This window comes from Crocuta crocuta, unplaced genomic scaffold (assembly GCF_008692635.1).
Source record: "Crocuta crocuta isolate KB4526 unplaced genomic scaffold, BGI_CrCroc_1.0 scaffold7, whole genome shotgun sequence".
NCBI lineage: Eukaryota > Metazoa > Chordata > Mammalia > Carnivora > Hyaenidae > Crocuta > Crocuta crocuta.
The window spans coordinates 4831341-4851098 of NW_027531904.1; the positions used below are offsets into that span (position 1 = coordinate 4831341).

General features: G+C 46.4%; 1 protein-coding gene across 1 annotated transcript in view; it reads right to left on the bottom strand.

Moving 5' to 3' along the window:
* Window positions 1-19758, bottom strand: part of NTRK3 (neurotrophic receptor tyrosine kinase 3) — a 353170-nt gene that overhangs the window by 119509 nt on the left and 213903 nt on the right. Inside the window, 1 exon segment of the mRNA XM_077774348.1 lies at window positions 3036-3224. Coding sequence (XP_077630474.1) covers window positions 3036-3224 — 189 coding nt within the window.

The window sequence follows — 19758 nt, forward strand, 5'->3', positions numbered from 1 at the left end:
GTGGGAGTCAGCCGTGGCCCCCAGAGGCGAGCTTAGCCAAATCCCGTTATGAGGCTCCTGCACACCTTTGTTGTTGCCATACGTGTTTTCTGAAAACAATTAGGAACCATCCACTGTCTAGTGACAGGACAAAATGCACGGCTTCCCCGAAAAGGAGACTTCCCTCAGCATTGGGGGGTTTAAACAATCTGGAGTCAGCTTGCGATTTCCCTAGTTTGAGGTTTGGTCTGTCCCTTATTCCTTCCTGTCTTCATCCACAAATCTCTTCCTCTCCATCTCCACTGACCCCTTCTCTTTTACACAGACATACTGCCTGGATCCTTCAAAAGTCCGCTTTAAATCACAAACACAGAGATTAGGAAGGAAGGCTCTTCCTTTGCACCGTTTCGTTGGGCACAGGCTGGAGCTGGATCCTGACATTTAAGGACACTCGGATCCCATGGTGCTCTCCATGGCTCGTACCTATGCTGATGGCCCAAGGGAAACCTCCTTCCCATGTGCCAGATTCCTCCCCACCCGGCAACTGTCCTGGGAAGCTGGTACCAGGAGCTCACGTGACCCAGAGACTCGACACCAGAAACCCAGAACTTCCCCTAAAGGGCAGAGTCCACTTTCATTATTCACAGATTTACAAAGTCACCCACGTGCTAAAATGTAAGTGTAACCCCACAACCCATACTCGTGGGTGCTCTTATGGTCATGGGCAAACATGCGAGCCGTGGCAAGAAACCAGAGTCACCCAATGTGCACACTCCCATGTGACATGCTGCCTTCTTACTTCAGCTCTCATACCAGAAATGAGCGCCCTTTCTGTTGTCTTACTTAGAGCCATTTTCTGCAAGTGTGCTTTTTGTGGGTGATTTCGCTGTGTATAATGGCCCTGAGCATAGCACTGGAGTTTCTAACACTCCAATGAGCAAGAAGGCTGGATGTGTGCACCTTATGGAGACCACGGGTGCGTTAGGTAAGATCCGTGTGCTAGAAAAGCTTCACCCAGGCATGAGTCCCAGTGCTACTGACTCTGAGTTTGATGTTAATGAACCAACGACATCTATTACATAGGCATCTTCAGGCAGAAGCACACATAAAATGGGTTATGTATTGATTAGTTGATAAAAACGTTGTGACAAGATCCTCACAGGAACCTAACCTTGGATGTCCCCTAGGAGCAAGGGTTCATCAGCCACTAATTCAGTGTTCATGGGGCTCTATTAGAACATAACTACTGTAGGGGCGCCTGGGGGGCTCAGTCAGTTAAGCATCTGACTTCGGCTCAGGTCATGATCTTACGGTTCATGGGTTCGAGCCCCGCGTTGGGCTCTGTGCGGACAGCTAGCTCAGAGCCTGGAGCCTGTTTTGGATTCTGTGTCTCCCTCTCTCTCTGACCCTCTCCTGTTCGCGCTGTATCTCTCTCTCAGAAATAAATAAAACATTAAAAAAAAAAAAAAAGAACATAACTACTATAAATAACCAGAATCAATTGTATATTCAATACAGCACGGCCTAAGTTCTGCTTAAATGCTAACATGGCTCTAAAAAGCTCTACATCATCAACTCTAAGCCAAGCTTGGACCCCACACTACCATCACAGAAAGGCTTTTGGTCCAGCCACACTCAGGTCAGTCCAAGATGAACCTGACCGGAGGCAAGACCTTCAGCCAGAGCAGAACCATTCTTAGCACTGTGTTCCTCCACTATTTATCTGATACACAGGTATTTTCCTTTCCTTGCCCTGGTCCAGAACCCAGATCTCCTTCCTCTGACACTGATGGGGGGGTGGGGGGGAAGGTATCCCACAAACACTGAGACCAATTCTGGAGGACACCCAAAGTTGGGAGGCACGTGATGATCTCATTCTGACTCGAGCCCAGAACCTCCCACTGTGGTAATCCTCTCACTAAAAATCAGAACCAGAGAAACAGAAGCAAAGGTCAGTGAGATAGCTGAAGGCCCACTCTGCTGTGGGACGGACTTCTAGGAACCGCAAGACTGCTGTGAGCTACAGGGTAGTCCAAGCACAGCACACACAGACGGTGGACCAGACAAGACTCAAGGTGCTTCTTCCTCGGCCAAACCCTGGGCCCCGTGGATGGAAGACGAGAGCTGATGGCAGAAGCCTGGGGATAGGGGAGGGAACTCACAGCCTCCCGAGATCTCAGTTTTCCTGTGAATAAGATGAGGCCTTAACCTAGCCCATCTCTTCCATCTCTTCCAGCTCTCAAGCAATCTCCAGGGGCCTCTGCTCTCTCTCCTGAACTAGCTGACCGTTTCTTGAGGGCAGGAGCGGGGGAGGCTATGCACTGGGGTTTCTAGGCCTACGCTGACCCTGGGACACAGCAAAGGGAACACCTGTTGAATGGAAGGTCCAAGCTGCTGAGGCTCCAGAAGCTAGGAGGGACCCTAGCAGAAACAGTAGGAGCACAAAGGGAGGGGCTGAAACCAATAGCAAGTAAGAAACGAGGAAGAAACAGGTGCCCTGCATCCTCTGATCTCAATGAGGCATCTGCGGAGGGAGGTGAAGTGTCCAACTGCTGGGGCCATGATCGGATTCTCAGAAAGTGCTCACTTCGGGGCACTGGAGGGGCAGCTAGAGAGATGTTTCCATTCAAGCGGTACTCACCACCCTTCATTCCCTTCCCCTCTCACAGAGGAGGCTTGGGCGGAGGGTCTGATAGCCTCAGGGGCTGTTGTCTGGACAGAGCCAGGTTACATTTCCTCAATGCATAGGCCAGGTCTATAGAAAAGACCAGCCTGGTCTGTGCCCTCTGCCTTACTGGGAGCACCTCTCCATGTGGGGCTGGGGCTCCTGCTTCCGGGATACTTCCCACCCTGAGCCCCCTCTGCCCCAATGGAGACCCCTTGATGAGTCTATTTTTTCAAGATTTTAGACAAACAGGGAGGGTCTCTTAGAAAGTGGGAGGTTAGAAGGTGGCAGGTCACCTCAGAAGGTTCCAGAACCCCAGCTAGGTGGTCTATTGCCATGCCCCCCTCCCCGACCCTCCCCAGGAGGGACAACATTCTACTGAAGTACTCACATGTGTCTGGCTTGTGGCAGTTGTGTCCCTGACGGAAGTATTGGGGGTTCTCAATGACTGGGATCCGGGTCATGCCGATGACCACTGTGTCTGGCCCAGCATCCAACGATGAGGGTGTGGTGATACCATGGTTGATGTGGTGCAGTGGGCTGGCTGAGTCCTCCTCACCGCTGATGACAGCCACGGGGCCTACACACACAGGGAGAGACACAGGACTACGGTGAGGTCATGTCTGGCCAGTGCCTGGCGCTGCCCACAGACAATTTGTAGCCACCACATTTCCCCAAGAGTAGAATCTACTGCAAGACTATTCCCCGAACCCTCTGGAGTTTGCATTCAAAAAACCACCACTGCATTCTCTTTTGTGAGAGAAACATCCACCCAATCACACCATGGAAACAACTGCAAAATAGGAGTGTATCAAAGTAATTAGGACGTGAATTATCTGTGCTTCCCCCAAATCCAAGTTAGTTCAAAATAATGCAAATTTTACATGAGTTCTTGGCTTATGTAGCAACAATGGGATAAAAAAAAATTATATAGCAGGAACTTGCACCCTGTCCCTCCTCCCTTCAGGAACTTTAAAAACTATTTTTTTAATGTTTTATTATTTATTTTTGAGAAAGAGAGAGACAGTGTGAGAGGGTTAGATGAAGAGAGAGAGGGCAGGCTCTAGGCTCTGAGCTGTCAGCAAAGAGCCTGATGTGGGCCTCAAACTTATGAACCATGAGATCATGACCTAAGCTGAAGTCAGACGCTCAACTGATGGAGACACCCACGCATCCTAGGAGCTTTAAAAACTCCTGATTCCGGGTCCCACCTCCAGATTCTGATTCAGTTGGTCTAGGGGCTCACCTGGGCATCAAGATTTAAAGAGCTTCTGTGTGAGTCCCCAGCACAGCCAGTATCTGGAGCCTCTATCTGGAGGCTGAGCCTCTACTGGAGCCAGTATCTTGGAGGCTGAGAGCCTTTCCAGAGTGGCCTTCGGATTCCTACAGGAATGTACGTAGCTTTGGCTGGACTCTGCTATCACCTCCACCTCTCAGTCCGCAGGGGAAGAAGCCCAGTGTGAGCCCAGACGGAATCTGAGCCAGCTGTCTAAGTGACAGGAATTTGTCTGCATCACTGTTAGCCATCAGGCAATGGGGTCAGCATCCCACTCTTAAAGGATCCACCCTGCCCCAGTGGCTTCAGGGAACATCATTTGCATCTTCACCAACGCCAACTCCACAAGTTTCTAACCCAAAGAAGAAACCCAGTAAGTCGGGTTATTTGCAAACACAAGCTGACAGCGACTGTTACTGCCGCCATGTTGGCAGAGCAATGGTTCCGTCTGGTGGTGCGGTTCTCCCGTCCATACAAGCACAACTCGTGTAAAGTGAATCAGAGTGTTTGAAACGGCTGCTTTGCAAGACACATGGTCCCAAGACAAAGTGCCCGCTGTGATTTGGTTTTGCGACTTGAACAATATTTCCACTACAGAAATCCATTACATCTACTGAAGTTTATGAGGAGAGTATTTCCCATCAAATAGCGAGGGGAAGCACCAATGAGGCAGAACTAAAAGGGAGACTAGTAAATGCAAGCTGAGGGCCCTGAATTCTATTCTGTCGGCACAGACAGGCTTATTCCAGTCCATGACAAATGCCTGATGGGGTCTGGAGCCCACATGGAAGAGCAGCAATGAGTGGCGATAATCACTTGCCCTGCAATCAGAGAGGCCAGTGCCTGAAAACACCCTGTAAACTCTGAAAAACTTCACAGTGATTCTAATTAACCAGTGAAAGTGGAACACAGATTTTTATCATTCCTCCCTCCCCCAATGTCTTTAAAATATACAATAATAATAATAATAATAATAATAATAATAAATATTTGTACACAAAGAGCAAGAAGAGGGGAGATGAGAATAAATAAGATATTTCAATGTTTTGGAAGATGAAATGGGAAATGAGGAGAGCTTGGTTACAGGGGCTGCAGGAGGAATATTTACAGAAGGTCAGCTCTGCGAGGTGGCTCGGTACTTGAAGGGGAGGGTCACCCAGAAGGCTGGGGTGAGACTCGGCTCGAACAAGGTACCCAGGACATCACCTTGCTCCCAGTCTAGTGGTTTTTTTCCTGGAGAAAATTAGTTGGAAGGGCTCAGGGGAAGGACTGGTCTCCTTCTTCTTGCTCCTAGAAGAAAGAAACCAAGAATGACCATGCCCCCCACCTACCCTACTTCTAGTCTGTTCTGTAGGACATTCAGGGGATGCTTCTCTGCAGGAACTGAATACCTCAAAACAAACAAAAAACAAACAAAAAAACACCTAGATGTTGACATGTGATGGTCTCCCAATGAAGTCACGCTTACTTTGTGATCATGCCACCATGAAGGCTAATACTTGACAAGCCGTCTGCGTGCATAAAGTGCTTTCTAGTACTCGAGTCCTAAATGCGGGAAAACAGCCCAGATCACCAGAGACTTCAGCAAAGCTGCAGCATGAAAGAGAGAGTGAAAGACAGAGAGACAATCAGGGACTTGCAGGAAACAGAGGCAATGCAGGGAGCAGAAGACTTTTGTTTTCTAAATCACTAATGTCCCCAGAGAGACCAATGAAGACATCACATCCATAAAGCAAGATGATATTTAAAACGTGAACAATTCAAGGGTAAGAAAAACTCCTTGAGAATTATGACCATCAGAATTCAAAAGCCAAAGAAGAGTGGAAGATAAAGCCAAGGAAAATTTCCAGAAAGTCAAACAAAAAAGAAAGAGGAGGTAAATAGGAGAGAAAAGATAAAATTAAAGACTGCATCCAGAGACTCAATATCTCATTAAAAGAAAGGTGGGGCAGGGAGAAGAAGAAGAGAGAATAGAAAAGATGGAAGGGAGGATAAAAAATTAGGGGAAAATTTATCCAAATGATCTGTCTTCTCAGTTTCCAGCACAATTAACACACGCATGTGGGCATATGGTATAAGTGTGCGTGTACACACATACACGCATCAAGGCACAAAGTTATGAAATGCCAGAATCGTGAGAGAAGATGCTAAGAGCCTGTAGAAGGGAGGGATGGGTCACATTTCAAAAGGAACAAAAATCAGAAAGACAATGAAATTCTCCATTACAATGTGCTGTGGCTTCACTGAGCAATTCCTTCAAAATTTTGATGAACAAGTTTTCAGCCTAGAATTCTACCCCCAAATGTTTATTCACTCATTGTAGAGGGCAAAAGAAAGGTATTTGCAGGTGTGTAGATATTCACCTCCCCCTTTCCTGGGAAGCAGGAGGAGGGGACAGTTTGGCAAGACAAAGGTACAAGTGGAGAAGGAATAAATAGAAGATACAGTTCCAGAAAGATCAAATGACAGAAGCCCCCCACCCTGCACCTCGCCCCCTTCTGTTCTCAGCATCACGGGATGTGGGTTGTTACAGTGACACGGAGGCAGGACACCAAATCAGGAGGAGTTTGGAGAAGACAGAATGTTGGGACGTGAGCCTTTTACAAAAGGCTATTTCTTTCAATCTGTGTCTCAAGGACTCAATGGGCAGAGAGTGGTCAAGAGAACGTTCCAAAGCCTGGGATCTAAAACATTCTCTGCTTTCTCAACATTATTCTAGGATTGGAAAGGGCCAGGTAAGAGCCACAGGGATGAGAAGGGTCCTGCTACAGGCTCCCAAGCCACGGAAGGGACAGACGGAGTTACCCAGGAAGACTTCACAGGAATCAAAGAACACAGCGGACTTTGAAGCCATGGAAAACCCAATACTTAAAATGCGGGCAGAGGAAGGGGAGCAGGGAAAGGAACATGAGAGGAAACAACCAGAAAAGTGGAAGAGAATCAGTAAAGGACATTGTCTTAGAAGCCAAAGGAGGAGAATTTCTACAAGTTCAAGAGCATCCTATACTAAGACCAAATAGGGTAAAGAATAAATGTAGGCCGCTGTATGCGACAACGAGAAGGTGGCCTAATGACAGCAGTTTCCACAGAGAAGTGACAGGAAGAAAACATTCAATTATAGCAGGTTGAGGAGTAAATCAGAGATACTTTCACTGTCATAATAATTTTTATTAATAAGTGGGTTCTACGCATGAGGCTCTGTAAACACAACTCCTTTAACTGTATAATGCTTCTGTGAGGTCGGTACCATTATTTCCCCCATTTTACAGATGGAAGCACTGAGGCATAGAGCCGTGACCTGTCCAAGCTGGTGCTAGGATACAGACCACCCGTCTGTCTGCAGCCTGTGCTCATAACCATTACACAGCACTGCCCCCTCCCCCCGGAAAGTGCAGACTGTGGGCAAAATGGTCTGTTCAAAGAGACACTTGGTCAATTCTGGTACATTATCCTCCTCGTGAGCACCTGCCTTCGATTGCAGGTCCCTGGGACCCTTTTTAAAGAGGCTCCTCTTGATCCTTGAGAAAGGGGACAAGAGTGAATCACCTCATTAGACTCACGAAGATAGATTACAGATAATTCATCACGAGCTCTGCGTCCCAGAGCTGCTGAACGCTTGCATTCAGCTACATCCACATCAAAAAGAGCACTGTGTCAGACCGCTGTCTAGTGTCTGTGGCCCTCTTACTCACCTCTGCTCCTCCAGAAGCCACAGTCCTTACAATACAAGCCAATAAAGAGTACTGAGACCCATCTCTTCAAAGAACGGAAATGGACACCCCTGCAGCTTGCTCCTGCCCACCTGCACCAGCGTCCAGCACCGTCCCTGGCTGCAGCTGGTGCTGACTAAGTCCCTTCTCTGGGACAGGGCTGCTCTGGGTATGGCCAGATGTGTGGCCTCCCTGGACCTGGGCATTAAAAGCCAGTATCAGGTGCATCAGTGGTAACAAATGCACCACCCTGTGATGGGCAGAGAGTGAGGGAGGCTATGAATGGGGGAGAAAGGGCAGGGGAGGGGTGCAGAACTCTCTGTGTGCCTCCCACTCAATTCTGCTGTCAACCTAAAAATGCTCTAATAAAAATTAGGGGCACCTGGGTGGTTGTTGGTTGAGTGCCGACTTTGGCTCAGGTCATGATCTCGCTGTTCCCAAGTTCAAGCCCTGCATCAGACTCTGTGGTGACAGCTCGGAGCCTGAAGCCTGTTTCAGATTCTGTGTTTCTCTCTCTCTCTCTCTCTCTCTCTCTCTCTGCCCCTCCTCCACTCATGCTTTGTCTCTCTCAAAAATAAATGTAAACATTAAAAAATGTTTAAAAAAACAAATGTTAAGAAAGCCAGTCTCCCCACCCAATATGCAACATATCTGCAAAACCCCCCAGGATGACAGAATTGCCCCAGGTTGAGATCCACTGATGGGCACTTGCAGTCACTCTAGGAACTGATTTCTCTTGCCATCTCTGGCCGCTGCTCACATCACTTGCCTCAGGGGAAAACCCACAGACTTGGGGGCCCTGGGAGGAAAAAGTATTTATTCTCACCTTAATAACCACAAAGAAAGCACGAAGATATGAAGAAGAGTAACGGGCAGGAGATCTCATCTGTCCAGGGAGCTCCCCTATTTTCCTGATGTCACCAAAGACTAAGGCAGGTCAGGAGGAGGAGTCAAGCCTGCTGTCTTCCAACACACACACACACACACACACACACACACACACACAGAGAGAGAGAGAGAGAGAGAGAGAGTGAGAGAGAGAGAGAGAGAGAGAGAGAGAAAGAGAGAGTCTAGTACCTGTGACAGGCCTCTCTGCTGCACTAACCCTAAACCAGTACACAATTATTTTGTTATACGGCGCGAACAAAAAGGAAGGGAGACAGGCTTGCAGCCTAGCTGGTTAAGTTCCAGCTTTTGAGAGAGAGCCAGGAGAGAGCACAGAGCTCAGACATTCTCATCACATAATTCCTTCCCCAAACTAGGGCCGCTTTTCTTTTTCTTTTAGATCTTTGGTGGGTTTTGTGCTTCCAACCATATACCATAATAGAACCATTGGATAATTAGAGAAAGCTTGATGGCCCCAGCAGGTGTCGTGCCCACCGAATGGTGCAAGCTGTCCTTACAGACTCAATGGGAAAAAATAAGGGAAGGCAAAATGAAATAGCTCAGATTTTCAGTAAGTGGTTGATTCCAGTGTGGGGTTGGGTTCCCTCAGAAAGCAAAGGTCTCTGATGAAAACATGAGATGGAATTTCACTGTGGTAGAGTGAACTCTGGCCCAGGTGGGCGGAGGCCCCATCACAGAGGAACTGGGGGTGCAAGGTACCATGAGGTCTGCAGCGACAAGGCATATTACAGAAGCCCCTGGGGAGTCAGGGTCCTTAGTGATTAAGGGGAGGGGGAAAGGGGACGTTGCACAAAATGATCCAGGGAAAAGCAACAGTCTCCCTGATAACGTGTTAACACATAAACACTCACTGTCCTTTTCATCAGGGGGAAGACTTCTTTGGAGTCACTTCACCAGTGTCCTGCCTCTGTCACGAAAGTCCCTTTCTGTTCCACCAACTCCCTAACTTTCAAAGCATTGACAATTCTCAGAAGTTTGTCCCCAAGAAAATCCAGCCACTAGTTCAACACAATGGCATTTGCTCAGCCAGTATGTAGAAGCAGTTCTCCAATTTCCAGAGGAATGACTCCTAGTCCCAAGGACGTAATTGTGACAATTATTCTCATTTCATCTGACCCTCAAAATATACTGTTATTCCCATCTGACCAACTAGAACACTGACCTCGCAAGTAAATTTAATAATTCACTTTCCAAAAATTGCCTATGTAGGAAGTGAGCCTGTATCTGAATCTATGCTTGTTCATCTCCAAAGTTTTTACTCTTCCCACCCAACTACCCATGTTTTCAGTGGTATCGCTAACATGAAATATTTTTTACAAGCAGAACTTGGTAAGAAGCTGGGACACCTGAACCAAGGCATCGAGAAAGAGATCACCAAATATCTTCAAGGTAGCACAAATCCATATAAGATAACTTTGGGCAGTCAAGGCCAAATTTATGGCTCAACTGTAAAATCCTAGGGCCAGGATCCCTCCATTTCTATATTCCTTCATTTATCTTTGTACTCACTTCCAAGGTGGAGGCAATCTCACCAATTCAGCAAACCCTTTTAGAACAGTGATTGCTATGAGTGCTGTTCACCAAGTATTTCTAGGTGCTGGCAGAAGGGCAGTTTTCTGTACCCCTTGACGTTGGGTGGTGCTCCATCACTTTCTGTGGCTAATGAAAAGTGAGAAGTGACATGCATCACTTCCACATGGGAGCTTTAAGATCCAGTGTGTGACCCGCCTTTCTCCTGCCTTGGCAACTGTGGAAGCATGATGCAGAGCCTGGGGCAACTTCTGTCCCTGGGTGAGACTGACACAGAGCAAGAGGCTCCAGTGGACACCAGGTGCATGTGTGGTGCAAGTGGGAAATATGGCTTTGTCACATGAAACCACTGAGACTGATGGGGTGCTGCTTGTTATCACAGCATAACCTAGTTCGTGCTGACTAATACAGAAATGAAACCATCCCCACATGTAACAATGTTACTTGAATGTTTTCCTTCACAACATCTTCAACAAATCTTTACACAAATGTCCCATGCAAAGGATACTCCTTTCATCCTCAATGATGTAATCCATTTTAAAATGTCTCCTCCCAGCTCTCTGTCCCAAAATTGAGCTCTACTCTAATCTAATCTAATCTAATCTGGTTCCACTTAGAGCCAGAACATGACCTCCACTGTTGAAAGACACTCTCCCTCTACCACATGTCTGACTTGGAAAGTAAAAGAAAGCAACCCTGAATGGGTCTCGTGTTTTTAATGTGTCAGAATGAAGCAAACAAGCCAAGCTTCGGATTAAGAAAATGATTTTTTAAAAACCTCAACCTCTTCCCACTGATAAAAATCAAATATTGATGTGTCCCTGGTGGGTGAGAGCTTCCCATCAACAAATCTGGGAGCAGGAACTCATAAAATGGAGTAAAGTGAAAGCACAACAAACACAATTAAAAATCCAGCCACGCTCAGAGAGGGATTCCATTTACTGTCTCATAAAAAAGAGCCTAGTCCTCAGAGGCAAACAAAAGGAAATCAATTTCTTTAATTTTTATTGGCAGATGTGGGACAGAGGCCAAGCGAACACGGGCTGTGCCCAAGAGCATACCTGGAGACAAGTCACCAACTGTCTGTTCCTGGGCCACCTCCTGTTGTCCCTCCTCTTTCTGTCCCCTCCAGCTTCCAGACAGATGTTGCCACTGTGACCTCAGGGGCCTGCAGGCCCTCCAGGCTGCCCAAGAAGCCATGCCCTCCTCACTTTACCGTGCCCCTTCCTGAGTCATTTCCCAAAAGATAAGCTCCATTCTCTGGCTTGAATTCCCTCCCAGCCTCTTATAGGAACTAAAGGCATTGTTCATGCCTCATGGCTTCCCTAGCTTGGAGGGTATCGTTGGTGATTGAACATGATGCCTCTGATCAAGCAGCCCAAGGGCACACATTTAAGGAAAGAGAAGGCAGGATGGTGCTAAGAACGGTGGCTTCCTTTACCTCAGCTAATCATCACCACAACCCTGGGGGTAGATCCTGTCATCATAGTAATGCCACTGAGGAACCTGAAGCTCGAGGGCCTTGACCTTGTCCAAGGTCACACAGTTAATAAATGGTAGACAAACCCCACATCTATCTGACTTCACAGTTTGGGCTCATTTCATGGCACCATGATGCCTTCCTGACCTTCCAGGACTATTTTCCTGACACTTGGTACACATTATAATGGATTAAGCACAGTGGCCCTCCCATTCGCAATCTTTAACCTTTGAGGTGTATCTGTAAGAAAATGGGCTCCATTCAGGAGCGGAGCTAATGCCATTTCCAGAGAACTTTAGACCCAGAACCTGTGCACCATGTTGTGGCTAAAAGGAGCAACTCGTAGGTAGATCCTAGGCAGAAGAGTGGCAGGCAGCAAGGGCCCAAGAACAAGGAAATATGCATCCTACAGGGAAGGCGAACATCATCAGCTCTCTCCAAAGACTATACAGACAGCATTTCAAAACGTTCCAGGCATAAACAGGATGCAAGTAATTACCTCCCAGACCACTGGAATACAAAATGCTGGTGCTTTGGTCCAGGGCCCCGTAAGAAGCTTATAGCTCAAGTCTCAACATTCCTCAGTTCATCTTTGGCCACTGTACTTGGACTAGTCAGTGTTAACCCAAAACAGAGGCCCGCATCTCCCCGCAAAGAATTATGCATAGCTTCCCCCGCAGCCTCGTGGGGTCTTCTGGTGAAAAGAAGGAGACACTGCATATTGTACTAGATGCTAGCGTGTTGGATGAGTGACGTCTCTACACCCTTCCCCCCATTCACTCATGTCACCTTTTCCACTAATGGAACTATTCTGTATAATCTGTAGCATGTCATTTCAACACCACGCTCAAGGCAAAATTTGTATGAGCTAAAGCCCACATGCCTCTGATTTTACCTAGTTCGCAAGTGGGAAATGCAGTATCTAAAACCTCAATGGTTGATGGGTTGAAAGGTCAGGAGAGACGGAGGCCCTGCCGCTGCTGGCTGATGGGGGGCTTCCCTGCGGGCCTATCAACAGTGGCATGGGGCTCCCACACTACTCTGCAGGCACCAGCTTGCCCAGGTATGCCTGAAGGAAGCCCTCCGCATAGAGTACACTCAGAGTGCTGCCACAGCATCTCATCACCTGTAGAAAACCGAGCTTCCAGAATAACAGCTAATGCTTGATGAGCACTTATTGACCACCAGGCACTGTCCTGGGCTTTGTGAACATATGATCTCATTCAGTGCTCGGAGAAGCTACATCAGATGGGTCCTGTAAGCAGAGTCTGGGAAGTCAGGTAGGCTGCCCAAGACACACAGCTGGTGAGTGACAGCACTGTGACTCTAAATGGACCCGTAAGACTCCAGAGCCCATATTCTTAATCACTCCCCTATGTCTTCTTGGTACGTAATGGACATGGCCTCAAGCTGGTGAGGTCTACAATGAGAACTCTTCAGAACAACAGTGCTCCTAAATCTAAGATACTGAAATGAGGCCTAAATTTATAGATGGAGAGAAGCCATGGAAGTCCAACGATTCTTCCATTCTGAGCTTGTAAACTCATCCCTAAGCCTTGGGAATCCTGTGTTCATACCCAGTTCCCCGTGGACTTGACAAAGAGCCCATCACCTCAGGATGGACAAAAAAGGTATTTCTCTTTATTAGAAAATGTTCATTGGGAAGATATAAGTCCTCCTAGATCCCTCCTAGAACCTCAAATAGGGAGAGGGTTGAGATCCTTTTAGAATGGGGGACCCATGACAGATGTTAACTAGGCTTACTGTGGTGATCATTTCACAGTGTATACAAACATTCAATCATTATGCTGTACACCAGAAATTAATAGTTACGTGTCCATTATACCTCAATAAAAAAGAGGATCCCATGACTTTGTGCATTAAAACCCATAATCTAACATCAATGGAAGTCCCTGATTTCTTCTCCATGAACTCACTTAATCACCACAGCAATCCCAAGATACTCAACACAGGGACTATATCCCCCATTTCACAGATGAAGAAACAGAGACTCAGAGTTGTTACACTGACAACAGAATCAGGGGAGAGCTCTGCCTGGATCTCAGCTCTTCTAACTCCCAAACCAGTGCTCTTTTTTTTTTTTTTTTTTTTTTTTATTTTTTTTTTTTTTTNCCAGGCGCCCCCAAACCAGTGCTCTTTTGAGTTCACATCAAACTTACTTCCTCTAGACAAGTAAAGGGTGGTTCTCCATCTGGGAATAATACCCAAAATGGCATTTCTGGGAGCCAGAAGGACTCTCCACCAAATAGATCTCTGTGGAAGTTGTTTGGGGATTTCATGAGTTTGGCTGTGAATCCCTTACCTATGATTCGAAAGTGACAAGGAGTTGACTTCTAAACTACAAGGCTACCACACAAGATAAGCCCAGACAAAGGGGAAAGTGTGCCACAGGAAAGGAAGTGCAAGGCCAAAGTCAGCCCCATGAACATCCAGCAAAAACTTTGCCACAGAAGGCAGATTCTTGTGATTGTCCCTGGAAGAGACAACAGGACTGTCCTGTCTCTGTCCAACAGGGCAGAGAAAACATGCCCAGTCTTCTCTGCAGTCTTGAGACAAGAAACCAGAGTTCTCTGGTGCCCACAGAGTTCAACAGGCCCTCAACATCATCTGCTGAGGGCCCTGCCCTTACAGAGGTGATAGGCTGTTGTAGGTGGGCTTGCTGGCCTTTCTGTGGTCTCTCACCCACTGCTCACTGCACTGGGGGTTGGGCCCCACCCACCTTGGTTGAACATCACCCAGGCCCAGCTCTCTGTCAAGGCAAGGATTACCTCCACAGGGACTGTATGTCCAGGTCTCAGAGTCCTGTAACAGCAGCCCTCCACCTGTACCAACATAAACAAGTCAAAGAGCGGTCCTTGGGCATTTCCTTTTGTAATTTAGTTATGCCATTAGCTTCTGTTATAACGATCATGAGGAACACCAGGTCTTTGAAAAACTATGAGAAAATCTTCTCTGTATTTGACCCCTTCATTTGAACTTGTCTGGTCAGACTGTCCTGGGGTCAACATTGATCCATCTTCTCGTTCATCCCAAATTCAAGGTCCTCAGCTGAATTCTAGATCATAAATCCCTAATGGCCAAGAACCCTATCCTGTATATCTTTGAATTTCTTTGAGACTCTAGTAAAATGACTTTAATACCGCAGGCAATTAGAAAACATCTACTGTTACAGCACTTGGATGGCTCTGTTGGTTGAGCATCCCCCTCTTGATTTCGGCTCAGGTCATGATCTCACTGTTCGTGAGTTTGAACCCACATCAGGCTCTGTGGTAACAGTGTGGAGTCTGCTTGGGATTCTCTCTATCTCCTCCTTCCACACACACTCTCTCTCTCAATATAAAAAAATAAACTTAAAAAAAAATGCATTGTCTGAGAGCTGTCCCAGATATTGGTAGGCACTGCCTTCCAAAGTGTATTAAGTTCTTTTTGCTGCTGTAACAAAATACCACAAGCTCAGTGCGTTGAAACTATGGAAATTTAATCCCTGACAGTTCTGGAGGTGAGAAGTCCGAGATCCAGGGGTCAGCATGGCCATGCTGCCTCTGCGATTCTAAGCAGAATGCTTCCTTGCCTCTTCTTAGCTTCTATTGGTAGAGTCCCTGAGCATCCCATAGTGTATAGATGCAACACTCTTCTTGGTCACATGGCCTTCTGTGTGTGTGTGTCTGTGTGTCTGTGTGTCTGTGTCTGTCTCCATATGTCTCATTTTTATAAGGCCATCAGTCAACTTGGATGAAGGGCCCACTCTACTCCAGCATCACATCTAAATGTACCTGCAAAGTCTATTTCTAAACAAGGTCACTGCACAGGCATCAGGGGTTAAGACATCCACATATCTTTCTGCAGGACACAATTCAACCCACAACACAACTCTGCCACCTTAGCCCTGAGCAGTGGCAGGCATAAGGGATGGAAGAACGGCATTACAAGGATGGTGAGAAGACTAGCTGGGGTGACCTGGGAACGCACTCCCCAGGCATTTCGCCTTGCAAGGGCAACTTCCCAGGAACTGTAGCACTAAGCCCACTCCAGAATCCTCAAAAAATGACCCTAACATTTTGGCTCCTGATGCATGCCATGCTTCTCAAATCGGTCTTCTTACCCACATGCTCATCAAATACTGCCTTGCAGGCTGAGCCATGAGCTAGAGACTAGGTAGAGAGAAGAAGACACATCCCTGGCTGTGAAGAGGCCCACAGGTCTACAGATGCGACACACAATAAACCAGGAGAGATGGCGCGTGTGGTAAGGACCACATAATAGGTGTGCGCAGGGCAGTATGACAGCACAAGGGAGAGACACTGAGCCAGGGCAGGAGAGAGAGACAAAGTCAGCCTAAGAAGGACGCCCACCCAGCAAACACTCTAGCCTGGAGGTCCATCACCTTTCATCCCTGCAAACACAGACACCACGATCTCTGCTTACTTGGTGGCTGTCACTTCTAAGGCACCTTGAACCTTGGCCACTGCCTCTTCTCCCCACACACCTGGGCAGCAGCTGGGCAAGGGCCTCGGCAGCCCCTATTAATCTCTTGGCTCACTCATCCCTTTCACAGACAAGCTGTAAAAGTGATATAAGCATTTCGTTCCAACAGTGCTACAGCAGGAATGGAGAAGGGGGCAGAGGGTCTATTGATTTCCAGCATGTGAAAGCATAAATACAATACCAAAATCAATCAAAATAACACTGTATCAGCTCTGTGATCTCTTCCCTTGTATGGCAAGCTGTATATACTGTAGCACCTGTTCGTGTTTGTCCACCTGCCCCCATCCTGGGGCAGAGGCTCCCCCGGCCAGGCCAGCACGTAGTCAGTTCTGTTCTCAAGAAGCCCCTTGAGTCACATCAAGGCAATGTCATCACAGGCATGCTCTCCACCAGACTGTCACAGACATGCTGGAAATCCCGTGTGTGGTCACACAGATGCACCCCTCAGCAGGAATACATGTAAACTCACACACACAGTAACACCAGTTTATTGCTTATCGAACAGGAATGGAAAAAGACTTACTGGTTTGCATTTCTTTACAATTTCACCCTTTCTCCATCTCACCAATTTTTCCCATGGGTAATATATAATAATATACTTAAGTGTAATACATTGAGAATATTAAACACTCAAACCAAAGGCCCCACAAAGGGGTAGTGAGGTAGATGGAGATGAGGGAGATTCTAATAGTAGCGAGGTAGTTGTTTATTTTTCTAAAGATGGACCTATGGGCGATACATATGGGCAGAAAGGGAAAAAGTCCTAAGACTTAACCCCCTAATCTAAAAATGCACATTCTTCTCCAGCTTTGTGACTTCCTGCAATCACTTTTCAGGTATTATTCTCATACCTCCAGATCAAGTAACATTATTAAACCTACCAAGTCATAAGAACTTTGCATTTTCATGGAACCCCCTCATAAAACCCAGTTTCCTTGTGAATCCATTAACCTAAAGGAGATTCAGGTAAGAAAGTAAAACTTGTCAAAGTATCTCTTGGTTCAGTTTACATACGTGTATTTCAAAATTATTAAAAGGAGGGTGACCAAACATCCTCATTTTCTTAGAGTAGTTCTTATTTATACCTGTTGCTCCAGCATAATTTTCCATAGTGCCTCCTTCACTTGGGATGAAAAAATGACCGTCACCCTAATAAAAAATAACTTAGGCCTCCTGGGTATGGAGGTGGAGAGTGGAGAAATGAGAGTCTTGGGTAGACTCAACTGCTGTTTTGGACCCTAGACACGAAGAGGCAATACCAGAAGTAGGCAGTGTAGCCAACATGCTTCCATAACTTTCTTAAACTCCCCATGAAGCAACTTTCAGAGGCACTGCCACATATCTTCCAAATATCCCTATAAGACATTGTCCTTCTTGGGTGGTCAATAAATATCACTTGATGATGATGATGCAACCACTGATTTTCCCTTCCTTCTTCTCCTCTCTTCCCTTCTCTCTCCACCCCTTCCTCAGGGTACAGGTCAATCAATCTTAGGCCATCTTGATCTACTTGGAAAGCTTAACTGCCATGAAGCTAAACCACTTGTCCTCTGGCTCCAATCTCTTAGAGAAATTAGTGCCAATGGAAGTGTCAGTATCAATTTCATAATGTTATTGGATGAAGGCAAGGCTGGGCCAAGTCCCGTATTCCTGACGGGCTATCAAAGTGATGAGGATTATGGGTAAGGAGACAGACAGCTCTGACAGGAAAGGCAATGACTCAAGATCAATTAGACTGACAAGACTATCTTTAAGCCATATCGCTTAATGCTGACACTGGTACGTTTCCCACAGAGATTTGGAACACTGGATGCAGAGTTTTCCTGGTGTCTCCAGGGGTAACTAGGGAGCCGGGAGGCCTGCAAAGTAGCCTCTGCCCCTACACCTGTCCCGAGAGAATCCGCACAAAGGGCTCCAACGAACGGGAGGACTTTGCTCACATGATGGGAAGACTAAATATCTGGCCCTTGTTTTCCTTTTTTTCCCCCTGCCTTCTAAAGAAAATGTCAAGATAAAATGTAGGCCTACGTATTTAAATTTAATTCCTTTGCAGAGTCGAGGGAAGGCTTGGGATTATTAAAATGGAAATCAAGATCTTGTAAAAAGTCAAACCATCCTAGCAGGGAAGAGGATTTGTCATGGAAGGTAAGACCAACAGATGGATGTCACTAGGGTCCTGAATTCTAATCCAGGTTCTTACCCCAGCATTGCTGTGAACGCAACTGCAGGCGATGGGAAAGCGGTCACATTATTTCTCTGGGGCTTCATGCCTCACGTAAGGTCAACCATAACCTCCCGCTACGTGGCAGCGCGAGGAAGAAATGAAATGCCAACAGCACCAAGGGCAACAGAGGGATCAGAGGATTTTTGTTTCAGACCCGGCAAGGTAGGCAGAAATTGCTTTTTTTTTTCCCCTTGTGCTTGACAGAGATACACAGAAACAGCCCTGGAACTAAGAATTCAGTAGATATGGTGATGGTACTGAAGAGAAAAAAGCGAGTCTGACTCCTGCTAAGAGAGCCCCATGCAAGGATGTTATGCGCACACTCCTTCGGTAGTCAGCCTGGACTATTTTAAATCCTCTAGGTTAACAGATTATTTCCCCTCGTTCTCCTGAGTTTACGTTCCCAGGGCAGCCGGCATAATTACAAGCCTGTGAGGTTACAGCTATTTAAGCAGGTTGCTTTATTATTTTTTAATTGCCTAACAATATTGTTTGTTAGCATTCTATTAAAAACCCCACAGTGTTTCATAATGGAATTTTAAATTCATTCTCTTTTCAAGCGTCCGTTTTGGAAAATGCGTGTGTTTGTGGGGTTAGTGAACGCCAGTATTAAGCAGCTGATCTTGACGCTAACCTTAGCAGTTAGGCCAAGCAAAATGATAGACGGGAAAGATCAGTATATAGGAAGCCTTAGCTGGGTAACGTCAATCCTGGCCAAGAGGTGGTTGTCAATATTATCTGGAACTGCTGACTTCCCAAACACGCTCAGAACACTGGCCTAATATGCAAATGTGTGAATCTCCCAAGGTGCCTTTAAATAGCAGGCCCTTTAAAGGCACAGTAGTAGAGATGTGGGTATTTTAAGATCATTAACCAATGGAAGGAAAGGTTGGGGCAGAGAAATTGGAAGTGTTAGAAGCCCTGCTCATCAAAAATGGTTCAGAATTCATAACTAAGCATCTTTGGAATTGGTGGAGAAAATTCTAGGGAAGTGTTAAGAAAGTAAAGAACTTTTGTTAGACACACACATGGCATTGTTCTCATGCTCATAGACCCAAACGTGATGTACTTTACACTCAACAATTTGGAAACCTATCTACTGGGAAAGCTTGATATGTTATCTTTGTTGAAGGCAGGAGGTCTTCATGGTAACAATTTACTGCAGAATTTTTTTTTCAACGGCAGTTAAATATTATAAACAAGAGACTTCCAAGGAGAACTAAAGGAAGTGTTAATATCAGGGTCTTTGTTCATTGTCCTTCCATACTGTCAGCATGAATCTGAAGGTATGTGTTGCTGCAGCCCAAACCCGGAAAACAACTATCATAGCAGAGAGGAACTCATGGGTCCCAAACAAGATGCTTCTACAAGTCACCACAGTGTAATCCTTAAGCTAGTAAATGGCACTTATTTTTTAAACGGTTGACTTCTAATAAGCCCAGGTATCATTCCCATCTTGACCTAGGTTCACAGAAAGTCTAC